This window comes from Lepisosteus platostomus, chromosome 8 (genome assembly GCF_059453375.1).
Source record: "Lepisosteus platostomus isolate fLepPlt1 chromosome 8, fLepPlt1.hap1, whole genome shotgun sequence".
NCBI classification, from domain to species: Eukaryota; Metazoa; Chordata; class Actinopteri; order Semionotiformes; family Lepisosteidae; genus Lepisosteus; species Lepisosteus platostomus.
Window position 1 is genome coordinate 53,574,143 of NC_142618.1, and position 14,650 is coordinate 53,588,792.

At 35.6% G+C, this 14,650-nt stretch overlaps 1 protein-coding gene across 1 annotated transcript; it reads right to left on the minus strand.

The window, feature by feature from the left end:
• Positions 1–5,655: 5,655 nt before the first annotated feature.
• ift57 (intraflagellar transport 57 homolog (Chlamydomonas)) lies at positions 5,656–13,054 on the minus strand. The gene is made up of 11 exons (XM_088643937.1): positions 12,546–13,054; positions 10,985–11,147; positions 10,114–10,232; positions 9,609–9,699; positions 9,085–9,156; positions 8,615–8,737; positions 8,131–8,202; positions 7,818–7,949; positions 7,139–7,201; positions 6,449–6,515; positions 5,656–6,043 (listed from the first exon to the last, which is right to left on the minus strand). Exons 1-11 carry the CDS (start codon positions 12,698–12,700, stop codon positions 5,865–5,867), a joined length of 1,236 nt encoding a protein of 411 aa, XP_088500063.1. The 5' UTR covers positions 12,701–13,054; the 3' UTR covers positions 5,656–5,864.
• Positions 13,055–14,650: the final 1,596 nt, after the last annotated feature.

Consider the following 14,650-nt stretch of genomic DNA (forward strand, 5'->3'; position numbering starts at 1 on the left):
GTTTACACCACTGTGAGCCTCTGCTCATGGCATTCCGCTGGGTCCTAATGCCATTTGAAAAATGTAAAAATAACAAAAAAAAATCCAAACAATTTAAAAAATCATCAGTGTATTTAGTGTTTTTTTTTTTATCTGTTTAATAGTGCGGTTCATCAAAGCTTACAGTGTATAGCAGGTTATATCTTAATTGGTATTTTATTGGTACAGTAGGTTAATAGATACTGTAAATGAAATATAAATATATATTTTAAAATACACTACCTCAGCTTAATGACAAATCAATGAGATTGATAGACCTTGAAAATAAACCAATTTTTGCTCCCTCAACATATTTTCTCCAGAACTGTATGTGTGATCTACAGTATATTTGATTCAGAGCTTTGCATTGATCCTGTTGTTACCAACCAGACCTCGTTATCTGTATTATCCAAAGGATCTGGTGTACACGTACAGTATGTGAGGCTATTAAGACAAGAAGTGCGAAGTGTGCATACAGCACACACCCACATTCAAATATACTGTTTAAATCTGCAGAAGGATCTGAGGAATATCAGTTGGGTCTTAACAGACAATAATCCATTCAGACAAAATAATTTCAAGGAGCTTTCCGTTGAAGCTAGGTACTGTTTTTTCTGTGCTAGCTGTATGAAGGTGCATTAGGTCATGTCATACTGAAGTTACTGTACTTGCTATTAATGCATTTGTATCATGTAAAATTCAAATTTACATTTTAAAATTGATAAAAAATGTGAGACATGTATCTTTGCTGAAGGGATTTCTGTAAACATTAAACTCAGCAGGCTGTCAATGACTAAAAAGAAACATTAAACAGTTTAAAAAACCTTTTGCAAATGACTGTTCACAAAATTCATTGCTGGCTTTTTCAAATATTTCATACTCTTATTGTCAGTTACGTCAACAAAGTGTTGTTATAGAGGATCAGCTTTTTTTCCAAAGATATATGAGTATAACCTTCATAAGAAAAAAAATATTCTGTTGATTCTATACCCCTGTGACTAGTAATTGTGATTGACAATCACAAAACATTCCTAGGAATTACAGCTTCAAAACTCAGAACTTGCCATCTTGATAAAGCTCTTTCTTCATTGACTTGGATTAAATCAAAATTGTGGATTTCAAATATATCACTTGATGTCAGCTTTCTATTTTCTAGAAGCTTTTTGCATCCAGTCAAAAATAGATATGCCTGGGTTTGGACTTACCTCAAGTATTTAACTGTGATAGATATTCATTAAAATATACGAACAACAATCTTTACCTGAAGACATTAAGCCTGGCTGAAAGGTATTATGGTTTGAATTCCAGTTAATTTCTTATTCTGCTAACATAGTTACTTGCCTTATTGGTCAAAATCAGACATTGTTCGGGACCGTAGTCACGATTTGTCTAAATGTTCCAATCAAACAGTATAAGACCGAACACTTTGAGAATAAGGTTTGACTACCAAGCTATAAAAAATTGTATGATACATGGCCACACAGCAGTAAATTACCAGACTGTAAAAGACATCCTAAATTATAAATCGCTGATGAAAGGATATAAACCATTTTGGCATCATTTCCTACAGGACAGTGGGTTGGAATGAAGGTAGGTACTCTTCTACCAGTTACAGTATTTCAGCACCACAGTCTGCAGTGGAAGATTGGACAGCTCATCCTAGGCTTTTCCCCCCATCTTTCACAGTTCTTGGGATGCATAATAGTGTGGCGTTACGCTTCCCTGAAGATTTAACCACAACCCTACCTCCACTCCTTTTCAACTAAGCCTGAATACAGCACCTATGAAAAAGTCTGCCCTCTAATACACTCCATTATTTCCTTATCAGACTTACAGTATCTTATGTTATACAAGTGGCTGTTATGCATTTTATACATATACTGTTATGCATGTGGCTTCAAGATAAAAAAAACATTTCTGCCAAGAGACCAACAACATGCTGAATAAATTATCATATAAATATACAGTAAGATCACAATTATTTTAGTTTGATTCAGCATGGATGTGGTAGAATGATAAAAGAGTAATGCAAACCTTTCTCTCATTAAGTAATCTTTGAAATATTTCTCTTCCTTAGAATGTTTGTATAAAAACTCATAACTTTGAAAAGAAACAGTATACAATAGTTATACAAAGTTTTAAATGGCATTCAAATCTACAGTATTAGGTAATTATTTATTTATTTAATTAGTTACTTTTATAAAATTGAAATGGTAAAAAGGCTTCAAAGTTTGTCCTGATTCGTAGTATCTTGAGCTTCCATCCCGGAGTAAAAAGAAACACATCGTTTTATAATTTAACTGCAACACTCTGTGAAGTTGCTTTTGACATAAACCACATGGTATTATTATTACAAATAAAGAAGCTCTACTAATGAAATAGACAAAAATTAAATACACAGACATGTACAGATGTACATACAGTGAAATGCAAAAGTTTCCACTCCCTACCAATACAATACCAATGCCACATTATGAGCAATTGCAAATAATACCTACATTTTTTCAAATTAACTTTTTAATTCAATACTGCAATGATCAAACTGAACACTGTTTAACACGAAGAAGCTTGAATGTCTTCAAAATCTGCAACAATAATATACAAATTTAATCTTATTGATTGCATATTGTAAGTATTAACAGAACCACAAATTTGGCATTTTATCAGCAAATTCTGGGGGAGAAAGTAAGGATATCCTTTCTGTTAGCTAATGTCCAGAAAAAACTGGGTCATGCAGAAAGACAATGAACATGAACATACCACAGATCTACCACAAAATGACAATGTCTGACCCCAAATCCAATTGTAAAGCTATAACAGGACTTGACGTTCAAGTGAGGAAAATCTTCATGTTACTGTTTAAAGCAGTCTGATGAAGATTAGGCCAAAATTAATAAAACTCAAAGTAAGAAACTAATAAACAATTACAGGAAACTTCTAATTGAAATAATTGCTACTCAAGTAGATGCCACCTGTTACTGAATTTAACAATTCACAAACAGGGTATTTACTATTGTATTTTATTGTATCATTTTTAATTATTTTAATTAAATTATATAAATGTATCTAATGTCTGTGTGTTACACAATACGATTATCTTAATTTTTGTTATAAAGATGTAATTACATTTTAGGTCTGAAATAAATAAGAACACGGACCAACCTTCGGTGGGGGGTTCAGATATTTTTTGGAGTAAAAAGTGTAGATTCTTTTATAGAAAATCCTATATGGAAGGGGCATGATTGCCAGCTCAGACAGCAACACAATGTCAAAAGAGGGGAAGAATGTTTCCACGTGAATGGTTTTGCAAGGGACTGCATATTATGTACATCGATAAAAAGTCTTTTTTGTGGTTCACATAATGTGTGAATAGAAAAAACATTGAAAATGACTATATGAATAACAGTGATTTTTAACAGCGATAAAGCATGCTTCAGCTTATTCTACACATGACTTATGGTACAGCTGTACTGATAAAAGGGAGTGCAAGACTATGTACATATAAATGCTTCTGTTCTTTAACTATTTATAAGCGCTATATAATTTAACACTTGGCACAATGGTGCAGTGATTAGTATTCCGGCTTCACATTGCTGGGCCCTTGGTTCAAAACTGTTATGAAGCTTCCTTCAGGACCCTATGCAGACAGCACAATCCGGAAGGGGGTGAGAAAACACGGGGAAAAAGACTAGGTTAGGGGCTGGAAGAAGAACATGGGGCGTGTTAAAGGTGCGCTGGTGTTCGGGGGGGTGTATCCAGGGCAAACAAGTCCAGGGGAGTCCGTAAGATAAACCAGGGAAAGCCAATGTTCAAATCCGGGTGATCCATCCCGACACAGACAAACGGAGTTAAAAGCCATAGCGGGATCCGGCGAAGGGTCGGGGGAATAAAAGGGGGGTAACGGGACCAGGCGCTCCCAGTCCCAGACCCAGATGGGGTTGCTCATGGACTCGCTGGTAGGCGGGCTTCCAGGCGTCCATCTTCTAAAGCTGAGCCCAGATTGGCAGGAACGTCTGGCTTTTATAGCACAGGGGCAGGAACCAAAGGCAGGTGCATGAGATTAAGAATAAAACTGTCTGCCCTGTGCCCTGTTCAGGCTGTACCCTGCCTTGCACCCATATCTTGCCCAGATCGGCTTCAGCTCCGCTGTGACCCTGAATCATGCAGTCTTCAAGAGCTTCTGAAACCATCACTTTTCCAGCATTCCTTCTTTACTAACAGTGCCCTCCTGTGGGCACTCAACATTTCTACAATCCATCAGTGTCATCACTAAAGCATGCATCTTCACTATGAAGCTCTAATCCATCTATGTTAAATGCGTCGAATGTTTAAAATAGCCCTACTAAATATTTCAGTATCTTCAAAACTGCCTCCCTAAAATTAACCTCTACATTTTTCATGAGAACCTTCATGAGGCCTTCTATACAAAAATAGACATTTTTTTTTTATTCTGCTGGCAGAATCTTTAGTTTCCTGATCACCAATGAAAAGCCCAGTCCAAAAAGTGTAAAGTCTTTATAAAAAGCTGCACATAAAAGTATAAAAGTTCTAGTGCTTGTAACAGGCCTGCAGTTAACTTTACAAGCTTGAATAAATTGATATAATATGAATTTGTTTGTAACCAAGTGATAGATTTAAATTGGTTTTACAGTATTTAGCAACACTGCACTTTTAATGCATTTCTAATGCAATTGCACATTCATTCTTTAAATATAACTAAGTAAATTTAGCAAATAAAATTCATGGCATTGTCTTCTAATTTTGACAAAGTGTACAAAAAGTATCAGTATTTAGTGCAACAATAGTACATTTATCATTTTTATCATACCCATTAAGCAGTATTCAATGTATTTTTATTTGGCCCTAATAAACTGCAGCCTCTTGTACAGGTTCAGTTTAAACTAAGGTGAGACATTTGACTGCACCTCCAGACTGGGTATCATGCACCTGTGCACTTGCTTTTTTCAACTCATACCACAAGTATAAGGTTCTACCAGATTCTGGCATGGCCAATTAAGAGCTGTCATTTATATGCTCCCTTAACCATTTGTTCACCGATTTTGGTTCATGTTTTCAATTGATATCTGGCTAGATATGTTTTTGCGAGCAAACATGAGTTTCTTAATAGGAAGCACCAAGTACATTTTGGAATCCCTTTGTCTGTCAGAGCTTTTTCAAGGCTGTGGAAACAGAGGATGCAGAACATCCCTCAAGCAGAACAAATCCATCCCAATGCTCCAAAGAAGGGATAGCATTCTTTACCAAATGGGTTTCACCTTTCTAATCAAAATTCAGTGCTTGTTGAAGTGCCTAGAAAATATATATCAATATACTGTATATTTTGTACAACACACACACATTTTCATTTACTGTAGTTGCTGTTTGGCAAATTCACATCTTCTTATGTTGTGGAAGAAATCTACTGTGGATGTGAGATTCATCTGGTTTTAATTTAACTACTGTATATTCTTGAAGATGATGTATACTGACTATGCCAATCTTTACCCTCATAAACCGCTTTTCTGATGGTACAAATGGGAAATACAGTGGTTTTGCATCCCTTTCTTTGTGGGGTAACCAGCACCCTGTTAGCTTTGAACCTCTGCATTGTGGATATCAGAATTGAAGCCAGGAAACTTTTTAAACACAGTAAGCATACTTTTTTTTTAATTGGAATAAATATATAGTACATAGAATCTTATTAAAAAAACTGATTACAATTACAGTACATAGAGATAAACTTACAAAGAGACATACAGTACAGTAGGCAGGAATATGCAAAAAGGGAATTAGAATTTGTTTGGAACAAAAAGAAAATGTACAATGAATTAAGAGAATATGAACAGTTAGTATCTACTAATGGTAGGCTCTGGAATATTGGTGGCATGCATGTCTCTGGTCATGTTGGACTTTTCTTTAAGTTTTGCCTGAAGTAATGTGTGTTCCACTACGCCGATCCGGATGTCCATTTGAACAACGTCTTGTTTCAGCTTCGTCAGACTTTGCTTAATTTTCACTACAGGAGCTGAAACATACAGCAGATACAAAATGAGCTCTTTAGTCTTCTCCTAAAGAAAAAGCAATGTAGCGATTCCCTTCAAGACTTACACGCATAAGACTTAAAAATCATGATTTTCATGATATGAAATGTCATGCTGTATTAAAAAGATAATTAATACAAATATATAAACTGCACATCTTACAAGGAGATACTATCAGGCTTATGGTGTGTTTGAGAATGCACTTGCTAGAAAATATGGGAATGAATATTTAACTTTAGCCATTTAACAATGCTTAGAAGCAGAACTTTCTTAAGAAATGGCATACTGTATATTTTAGAGAATGTTTAATTAATAGTTGCTGCAAAATTGAAAACTATGGGTGTATGGCCAGCAGTTAAGGTTAAACAGAACTACACCTCATATCTTACCTCCATCAGACATACTGCTGCCTTTTTCTTCCATCTCCTGCTTAACTTTTTCCAATTCTTCTGTAATCTGAAAAAAAAAAACTCACTTGTAGGGCATTTCCAAGAAGTAATATAAAGCATGTACAGTATGGTGATTTCTGTAATCAAGACATAAAAGGTGCTTTCTTAATCAAATTAATTTAATATATTACATTCTTAATTGTCCTACTCAAAGACAAAATGGAGATTCGTCTCTTTTAATATAAATATTATTACACAAATAATAAAATAAAATGAAAAATCACAACATGACTTTTTTTTTTCATGATACCAAACTTATTCTGAAAGTGAAGAGCAAATGATACTTGTGCACTAGATGATACCATCACAGAGATGCCATTCCCCATGCCCCAGGCTAATGACAGGAATTGTTGTTTCACAGTTTGCAGGGGATTCCTTTCAATTATCTGTTCCAGGGAATGCTGAAAACATCCTGCTGGCATTGCATCTTCTCTAGGGTATGGTAATGGTGGTTACTCTTCAGACATATCCATATACGTTTGTAAAAAAAATGTTTATTGGAACAGGTTACCAGGAAACCCGTTTCATTAATTAATCACAGTACTTTGGAATCTAGATAGATCTATGAACATAAATTTAATTATCTCAGATTTTGTTGGTAGATTTTTCTGTTTTATATAACTCCCTCACCTCAGACAGAACCCTGCTCCTTCCTGTTACTCCTCCACTTCCTTGTTGATAACGTTCCTTTGCCTACACAAAGAAGCACAGAAAATGTAAAATATGTGAGAGTACTTCATAAGAAAATTATTTGGAAAAAACATTTTCCAAAACTTTGCAAACAATAAACATTTAAGCCTTTTCGGTTTTTTTGTGTGTGTGTGAATAAGAGCTCATATTCTCCAAATATGAGTGAATATACTGTATAATAAAAAGAAGTTTTAAATGAATTTCATAGTAACTTTTCACAGGCCATCAGCAGATCAACTAGATGAAAAATACTGTAGTCATATTATTACAAGGCTTAGAGAAGTAAATTTGTTATTGCTTGATGCATGAAATTATATAAATATTTTTATCAATAAGCAGTATGCTGAGTGTCATATATATTTAAGTGTCCAGGGTTTAGTGGAATACTTTTATAATGTTTTTAAGTAACAATGCAGAGCATTACATTTCAGTTTTGCAAAATGCCATGGCATGATAATGTTCTACTGTTTCTTAGACAAGGAATTAATTTCCTCATGATCCAGTGAACATACTGTAGCATTTCGCTAACCAGCTGTTGTTCCGTGAAGGTGCTCAGAAAGTTAACACCAATAAAAGGAGATATCCTATAAGACACAGCAACACAGAACAATATTGTCACCTCACTGAGCTGTGACTGTGCAGCTCGATATTCTTGAATTAAATGTTCCAGTTGGTTGTTTATGTACTTCTCTCGACTGCCAATTTTTTCAAGAGTTTTACCAATTTCTTCTTGGAGCTTGTTGAGGTAACCCTGAAAAATAAATGGATTGAAAAGCAAAACAAACCAGAGACTTGATTCATGCCATACAATCCTTAAATCCATAAATATACTTCAGTAACACCCAATTTTAGAAGAATTATTTTTTTCAACAATACTAATATCTGTGTGTAAAATGTGGTACTTTTTAAAAACATTCATGAATAAAAAATACCTTTGTCTCTTTCAGAGATGATTCGATTCCATCTCTGTGTTGGTGCATCTGGTCCACATGAACTCTCCAATCCTGCAAATTTTAGACAAAAAGGCTTAACTACCTATAAGGTTGATTTGAACAAACAAAGCTCATTTTGTTTGGTAAATCTTTAATTGTCCATTAAGAACGGACACATAAAACACTTGTATAGTATTTCTACACCATATCATATACACTATAGTATTTTTCTAGATAGGCCAAATGACCTCCTACTTCTGGCTGTTATGTTTTTGCTTTTGAGGAAAAAAAACAAATTTACATGTATTGATAAAAAGTTACTGCATTCAGGAATATTTTACGTCTTAGAACAAAACAACGCACTCTAGCTGCTAGGTGTGGAATTACAGTACAGGAAAGTGTTTTGGCCCCGTTTGGTTCTTATGGCAGCAGAATGCCTTGCAATTGCATACAGTATGTGTGTATAGGAAAGAAATATCTTCACCTTGTTATCAGTTCTGATTGTGACCTTCAGCTGTGGAAGAACACGCTCTACTTCCAAATTCCATTCTGAAGCATCTGTATTGGATTCCAAAATATCATCTGGTTTTAAGGATTCACCTGTTTCCTATAAATTCATAAAATCAATTTAATTAACATACTTTGTCTTAAAACATTTTGTGATTGCATGGAAACTATGAATTCATGTAAGATTCCAATGAAACACTTCAGACTTCAATTATTATTTGCAGTGTTTATGTCAGTTGTATTTCACATTAGAAAAAGTAAAACATAAGTATTAACAGAAATATACCTCAAACAAGGACAGCTAGTTATAACATGGCAAAATATTACATGTTGAAACCATTTTGGATGTTCTGACCTGTTTTTTTGTGTAAATATCTTGTAATAAGAAGACTACTTTAAAGGAACACCATTCTGTCTTAAAGAAAAGCAAAAAAAAAAATGTTTTACACTCTGATTTGTCCTTGTCTTCAGTGCTTCCAAGTCTATGAGATGTTCTTCTTCATAGTCATCCGGTTCAACCTACAAAATAAAATTATCAATGAGGATGCGTTTTTGAGAAATCAGCACCCCATAGTTAAGGTCAAAGCAAAAGAGCAAGCACAGGTTATTAACACAACTATTGTAATTTCATACTATATTCTTTTTACTTGTGATAAGGATTTATTTTCCTCAAATGTTATTTTTGCAGAAGTACAGAAAACCATTTTTTTAAATTATCATCAGTATACTTTATTCAAAAATAAAAGCAGCTAAAAAACAGCTGAGCTGATTTTGTCCTGTGATATACAGAATTTAACTGCCTAGCACTACTTTCAGTCATGGAGGCTTTGTGAACGTCCACCACTGTAACAGCTGCATCATCTTTAAAACCAAAGCTAAAGGGAGGTCTGTGAGGAAATACTTCCTAATACATCCTACTTCTCAAAAGCAGGTCAAGACATCAGTAACTTAAAGTAGTGCAAGATACTCACTATCATTTCTTCCTCCACTTTACTCAGCGTCAGTTCAGCATCATCATCCATCACAGATTCCTCCTCAAGTTCTTCTTTGGGGTAACTCGGCCTGGAACATCATTCAGACAGAATTTCGTTCAATGAGGGATCTTAAATGTTCCAGCAAAGAAAAAACAAATCTTTCCAGGTACTGTACAGTAAGTAGCATGAAATCCCTTGTATTCCATGCATAAAAGTATTCAAGCAGAGAGCTGCATTAGTATGTGTAGGCTGCGAAGGAACAGGTTCATCCCATGTTTCCATGTAGCAAATAAAAAAAATACAAAATGCAGAATAAAAAAAAAATTGCTACTTTCCTTCTCTCCCTCACACCAGAAGAAGGCTCCACAGCCAAAACAAAGTGTTTCTTTACTGTACCTTTCATCATGGGAAGAACCTTGACCTGTTCCATTCCATGAAAGTGTCTAATTAACAATTTGCTATCATTGCTTTGCAGTGCAAAAGATAACTGTTTTAGGTTTACTTCTTCCAGGTGAATCTCGTCCTTTTCAGTGCCTCTTCTGCCAAGCGATCCAGCACGTAGCACACATATTCCCCATAGCCTGTTTTCAACTTGGAAGGAGGGAAATCCACTAATCCACCCTAACATTAAAACAAAGAAAAACCTTCAACTCGACACCTTTCCACTACAGCATAAATGCACAGTTTCAGTCCCTGAAGGCAAAAATCCAGCAGGTTTCCTACTTTTGTTTAAATGAAACAGTTTTAAAAGTGTTAATGTTCCGGCTAAAGTTATAGTTTTTTTTACTTTACTCAATCTTCTGCAGATGTCAGCTGGATACATTTCAGCTAACATACCTATTAAAATGGAATTTTCCCTGCCTTTAAGATATACCTATTTGAAAAGGACATGTACTGTATAACCTGTGAATAGTTGGCCCTTCAGGACGATAGATGTGAACCTCTACTCTAAAGAAGTGTCTCTGAACCTTTTCCACTTTGAGGCACACAAATATGAGTAATTCAATTAATAAGTAAAAAAATAATTATTAATAAATAAATAAAAGTTAGTTTTAATATGGAGACTATGGGATGACACTTTTTTTTTGGGGACAGGAAATGCTGACAGCACCCCACTGAAGTCTACTAGAAATCTCAAATAGTTTATTCTTGTTGTAAGGCAGGCTTTTAAAACTCGTATGTTAAAAAATGGAAAGTAACATCAAGAATGCCATTTGGTTCTGACGCTGATTACAAAATCAGGGAACAATCTTTATCTGCTTTCATATTCAATGGTACATTTATTCATGTGTGATAAAGCAGACACTGGGAAACACTGCTTAAAAGAGAGACAAGCATATTTGGTTAGCCACCTGCATTGCAGGTATACTTACAAAAGCCCTGAGCTCTGCCAATATATTCGAGACCGTAGCATTGGGGTCATCATATTCTTGAGGCTGCTCAAAGGGTCGCCCAGCTTGGTTGATGAGCCACGAGGCAAGGGTGGTAAACATGAAGAACTGTTCTCCTGGATTTGTAGGAAGGGCGAAGTAGTGACTGAAAAGAGAGGGGTTTTTTAAATCACCCTGATGGCTCTGAAAATTCAGCATGCAGTCAGACCTTGGCAGCATAATTAATGTGGTTTATGACCGTTTACCTTTAAAGGCTAGTGAAGTGTCTGTCCTTATCTTATTTGATTCTATGCTCTGTTTGTTTTAGAGGTTTGATATTAGTTATTTCAAAATAGGATTCATTGTGATTATTAACAATTATTCTACCCTAGAATTCTCTCTAAAGGAAATACAATATAAACAAATCATTACTTAAATCTTGAAGGGTATTCAATGAGCTTTAGAGCACTGACAGACTCCGAGATGATAAGATATCATAGAAAGACACATGCACTGGTGCAAAATGAAAAGGAAAGAAAAAAACACATCGCAATGAAATCCTCTATTAAATCACCCTAAACTGGGTCAGTGTCCTTTCAGAGACATTTACATGATTTATTTGACTACTGATGATCACATACTTTATATCAGTTATAATAACTGTATATTCTTCAAACATTAGTTCATTAAACGTGGAAAAGGGTGAAGCTTGCTTACTACAGTTCTCTTTAGCAGTTCTTAGAAAATGCACCATTTAGCTTTAACAGTACCCTGAATTGTGTATAGCTTTGACTACAACATTCTCATAAAATACTACAGTACCAGCAATCTTTATAAAGCACTGACAGCATGAAGCATGATAGAATGTTTTAGTTAAAAAAGCAGACCCCATCTCACGAAGGTAAATGAACAACCTTAAAAAAACAATATGTGGGACAATTACCTTGATGGGCAGAAATGCTATCCCTACAGTATATTGCGCATGAAATTGGTGTACAGTACAGGTACACGGGCCTAGCAAATGACATCCCAGGTGCAGTTTGGTAGAGTCAAGCCAAGGTACAGTATGTACGGTAAGGGCGTCGTGGAGCTGTTGAATGTTTCCCAGGTAGAGACAGAGACAGCTACAGCTACTGTATTACCACAAACACTTTAGAGAGTAACACTGTGAGACCGATGAACAAATGAACGAACTACTCCCTCGTTCATATTTCCACCATACCCTTTAATCTAACACACATTCTCAAATGATGTTCTATAAATATCATAAAAGAAGCAAAACAAATAATATGGTTGTGATTTTTTTTGATTTTACGGGCAAATTTAAGCATTTTTTAAAATGATGTATTTTTTCATGGAGTATTAGAGACTTCATATGCACTTCATATGCACGGTAGGTGACCGTAATTTGACGAAACACAAAACACAAAAAACCGTAACTTTATTTTTCTACGATTTCCACTATAGACGGAATAAAACTAAGATATACAATCTGGGTTTATAAACTGCTGAAGTCTACTTGCACCTTCAGTTGACAGTTTAGTGAAGCATGACCATTAGTTACCGTGATAAAGCTTTCATGTTGTGCTTCCTCAGCACCTCCTCCTCGTAATCCAACAGCTTCAGTTTATCCAGCAGATCCTCCATCACCACAAACATCTGGTAAGCGGCTCCCGGACCCCGTTCATCCTCGTCTCCTCGCCTGTTGTCATCTGCCATCGGCCGTGAACTGTTGTTTTTTCCGTGCTGTGAATCTTTTTTGCCAAAGGTTTTTTGTTTAAATCACAAACTGTCAACCAGTGCTGTGTGCCAGCCACTACCTGTTGTAAACCAAATTGTTTGCTTAAAGCGTCGTTACCAAGGAGAGTCTTGGCCGGATCTGCTCCCACAAAGCAAAAGTAACTGAAGTGAAAATCATTTAATGTGGGACGCTTTTCACAGGTCGAATATTGCACCGACGTTAAATCGGGAGCAGAAATAAATTAAAAAAAAATCGTGGGTATAGAGAAGTCAGGGAAACATGAAACTGTGACATACACCCGGAAGTAAATCCAAAGTTTCCAATCCAGCTCCTTGGTTACGGCAGGTTCCCAGGAAATTGCGTTTGCCATGGAAACATGGTTGATTGATTTTCCGGGAGTTAAATCACAAACAGCTCGTTCGAAATGCGTCTGTGTTCTACGGTGGCCTCATGGCAGTTTCAAATGAGACCAAATTATGATTAAAATACCGAGATTATATAAAAAGTAATCGGCTTGAGGTTGATCGTTTCAGTCTACGGTGACATACTAATGTTGAGCTAACTGCGAACAATTTAAGTACATTTTCAGAGTTTTCAGAGTTTTAATGTCATATGAAATATAGCAGTAGCCCCCACACCCTGCTTTCCTATTGTCCAAGGAATTATCAACAAAGACTGAATGTATTTTAAGAGCATTATGCGAAAACACATTTAGACAGCAAAAAAAAAAGACAACTCGGTGAAGCTTCGTATATGTTATGCAGTATATTTGATGCTGAATCCATGTTTAATGTTTATATATAACATCGCTCATGTGATTTGTTTTCAGCTAACGTATTAATCGTCAAAGCATGTCCGCATTGCTTTTGCAAGCTATTCCTAATACTCTTAAGTTTAAAGATTTAAACTGATGAGTGTTTAATGATGGGTGGGTGCGGGGACTCGGTCTCATATCAGCATATCCTATTCGATAATGACAAGGGAGAAATCTGGCATATCGCGTGTCAATGCACCTCTCAAGGTTTGTTTGAGGTGCTAGGAAACAGCACTACCCCCCTAGAGGCTTCTCTGCAGCCTGACAAAGACTTCACTAATGATCAGAAAGCCTTTATTGGCGGCTCCGAGCAGCACATTACCTACAGGGAGTCAAATATACAGCTATTCATCTACCAGTTACCGTAGCAATGAAAATCTAAAAAAAAAAAAAAATACTGACAAAACTGTACCTATAAATTCAAAAAAGTTTTTTTTTTACCTTACGCTCTCTTGTTTTTTAACTTACGACTCCTGGGGTGACATTTCATATATTATTTGCTTCATCAGTGCCTTTTCCATAAAGATAACTTTGTTTTGATTAAGTCATACACATCATTTTTTGTTACTTCCCTTCTCTTCACCGTAAGAAAATAAAATGAAAGTATTTGCCAAGTGAGCAATACCATCAAAGCACAGCAAAACGTACCAGACAAGAACGAGAAGTATAACATTAGCCTCAAGCATCATAACTAAGTATAAACGCCTTCCCAAATTCTTCATAAAGCAGGACATTTCAACAAAGTGTGTATGTGTGGAATAGACCTGATGCATTAAAGTGGATTCAAATATGTTCAGTACATTGTTGTCTCAGTGGGTTACAAGAAATATATTTTAGTCATTTTAAATGATCATTTCTGTGTTTACTTGTAAGGACCTATAAGACTTCAGAATTTAAAACAAAATGCTGTGCTACTGGTTTTACAACTGAGTATGCCTTGAGCCACTCTGTTGTATGGGGTTGCTATAGCACTGTTTCTTGCAAAGTGTACTGGTTTGAATAAAATTGGAAGAATAACAATGAAAGCAAGGAACAGATGTGTAGAAGTAGGTGTATGCACGTAATTTTGGCAAATGTACTGTACCATCTTAATAGATTAATGGAGCCTGTACTG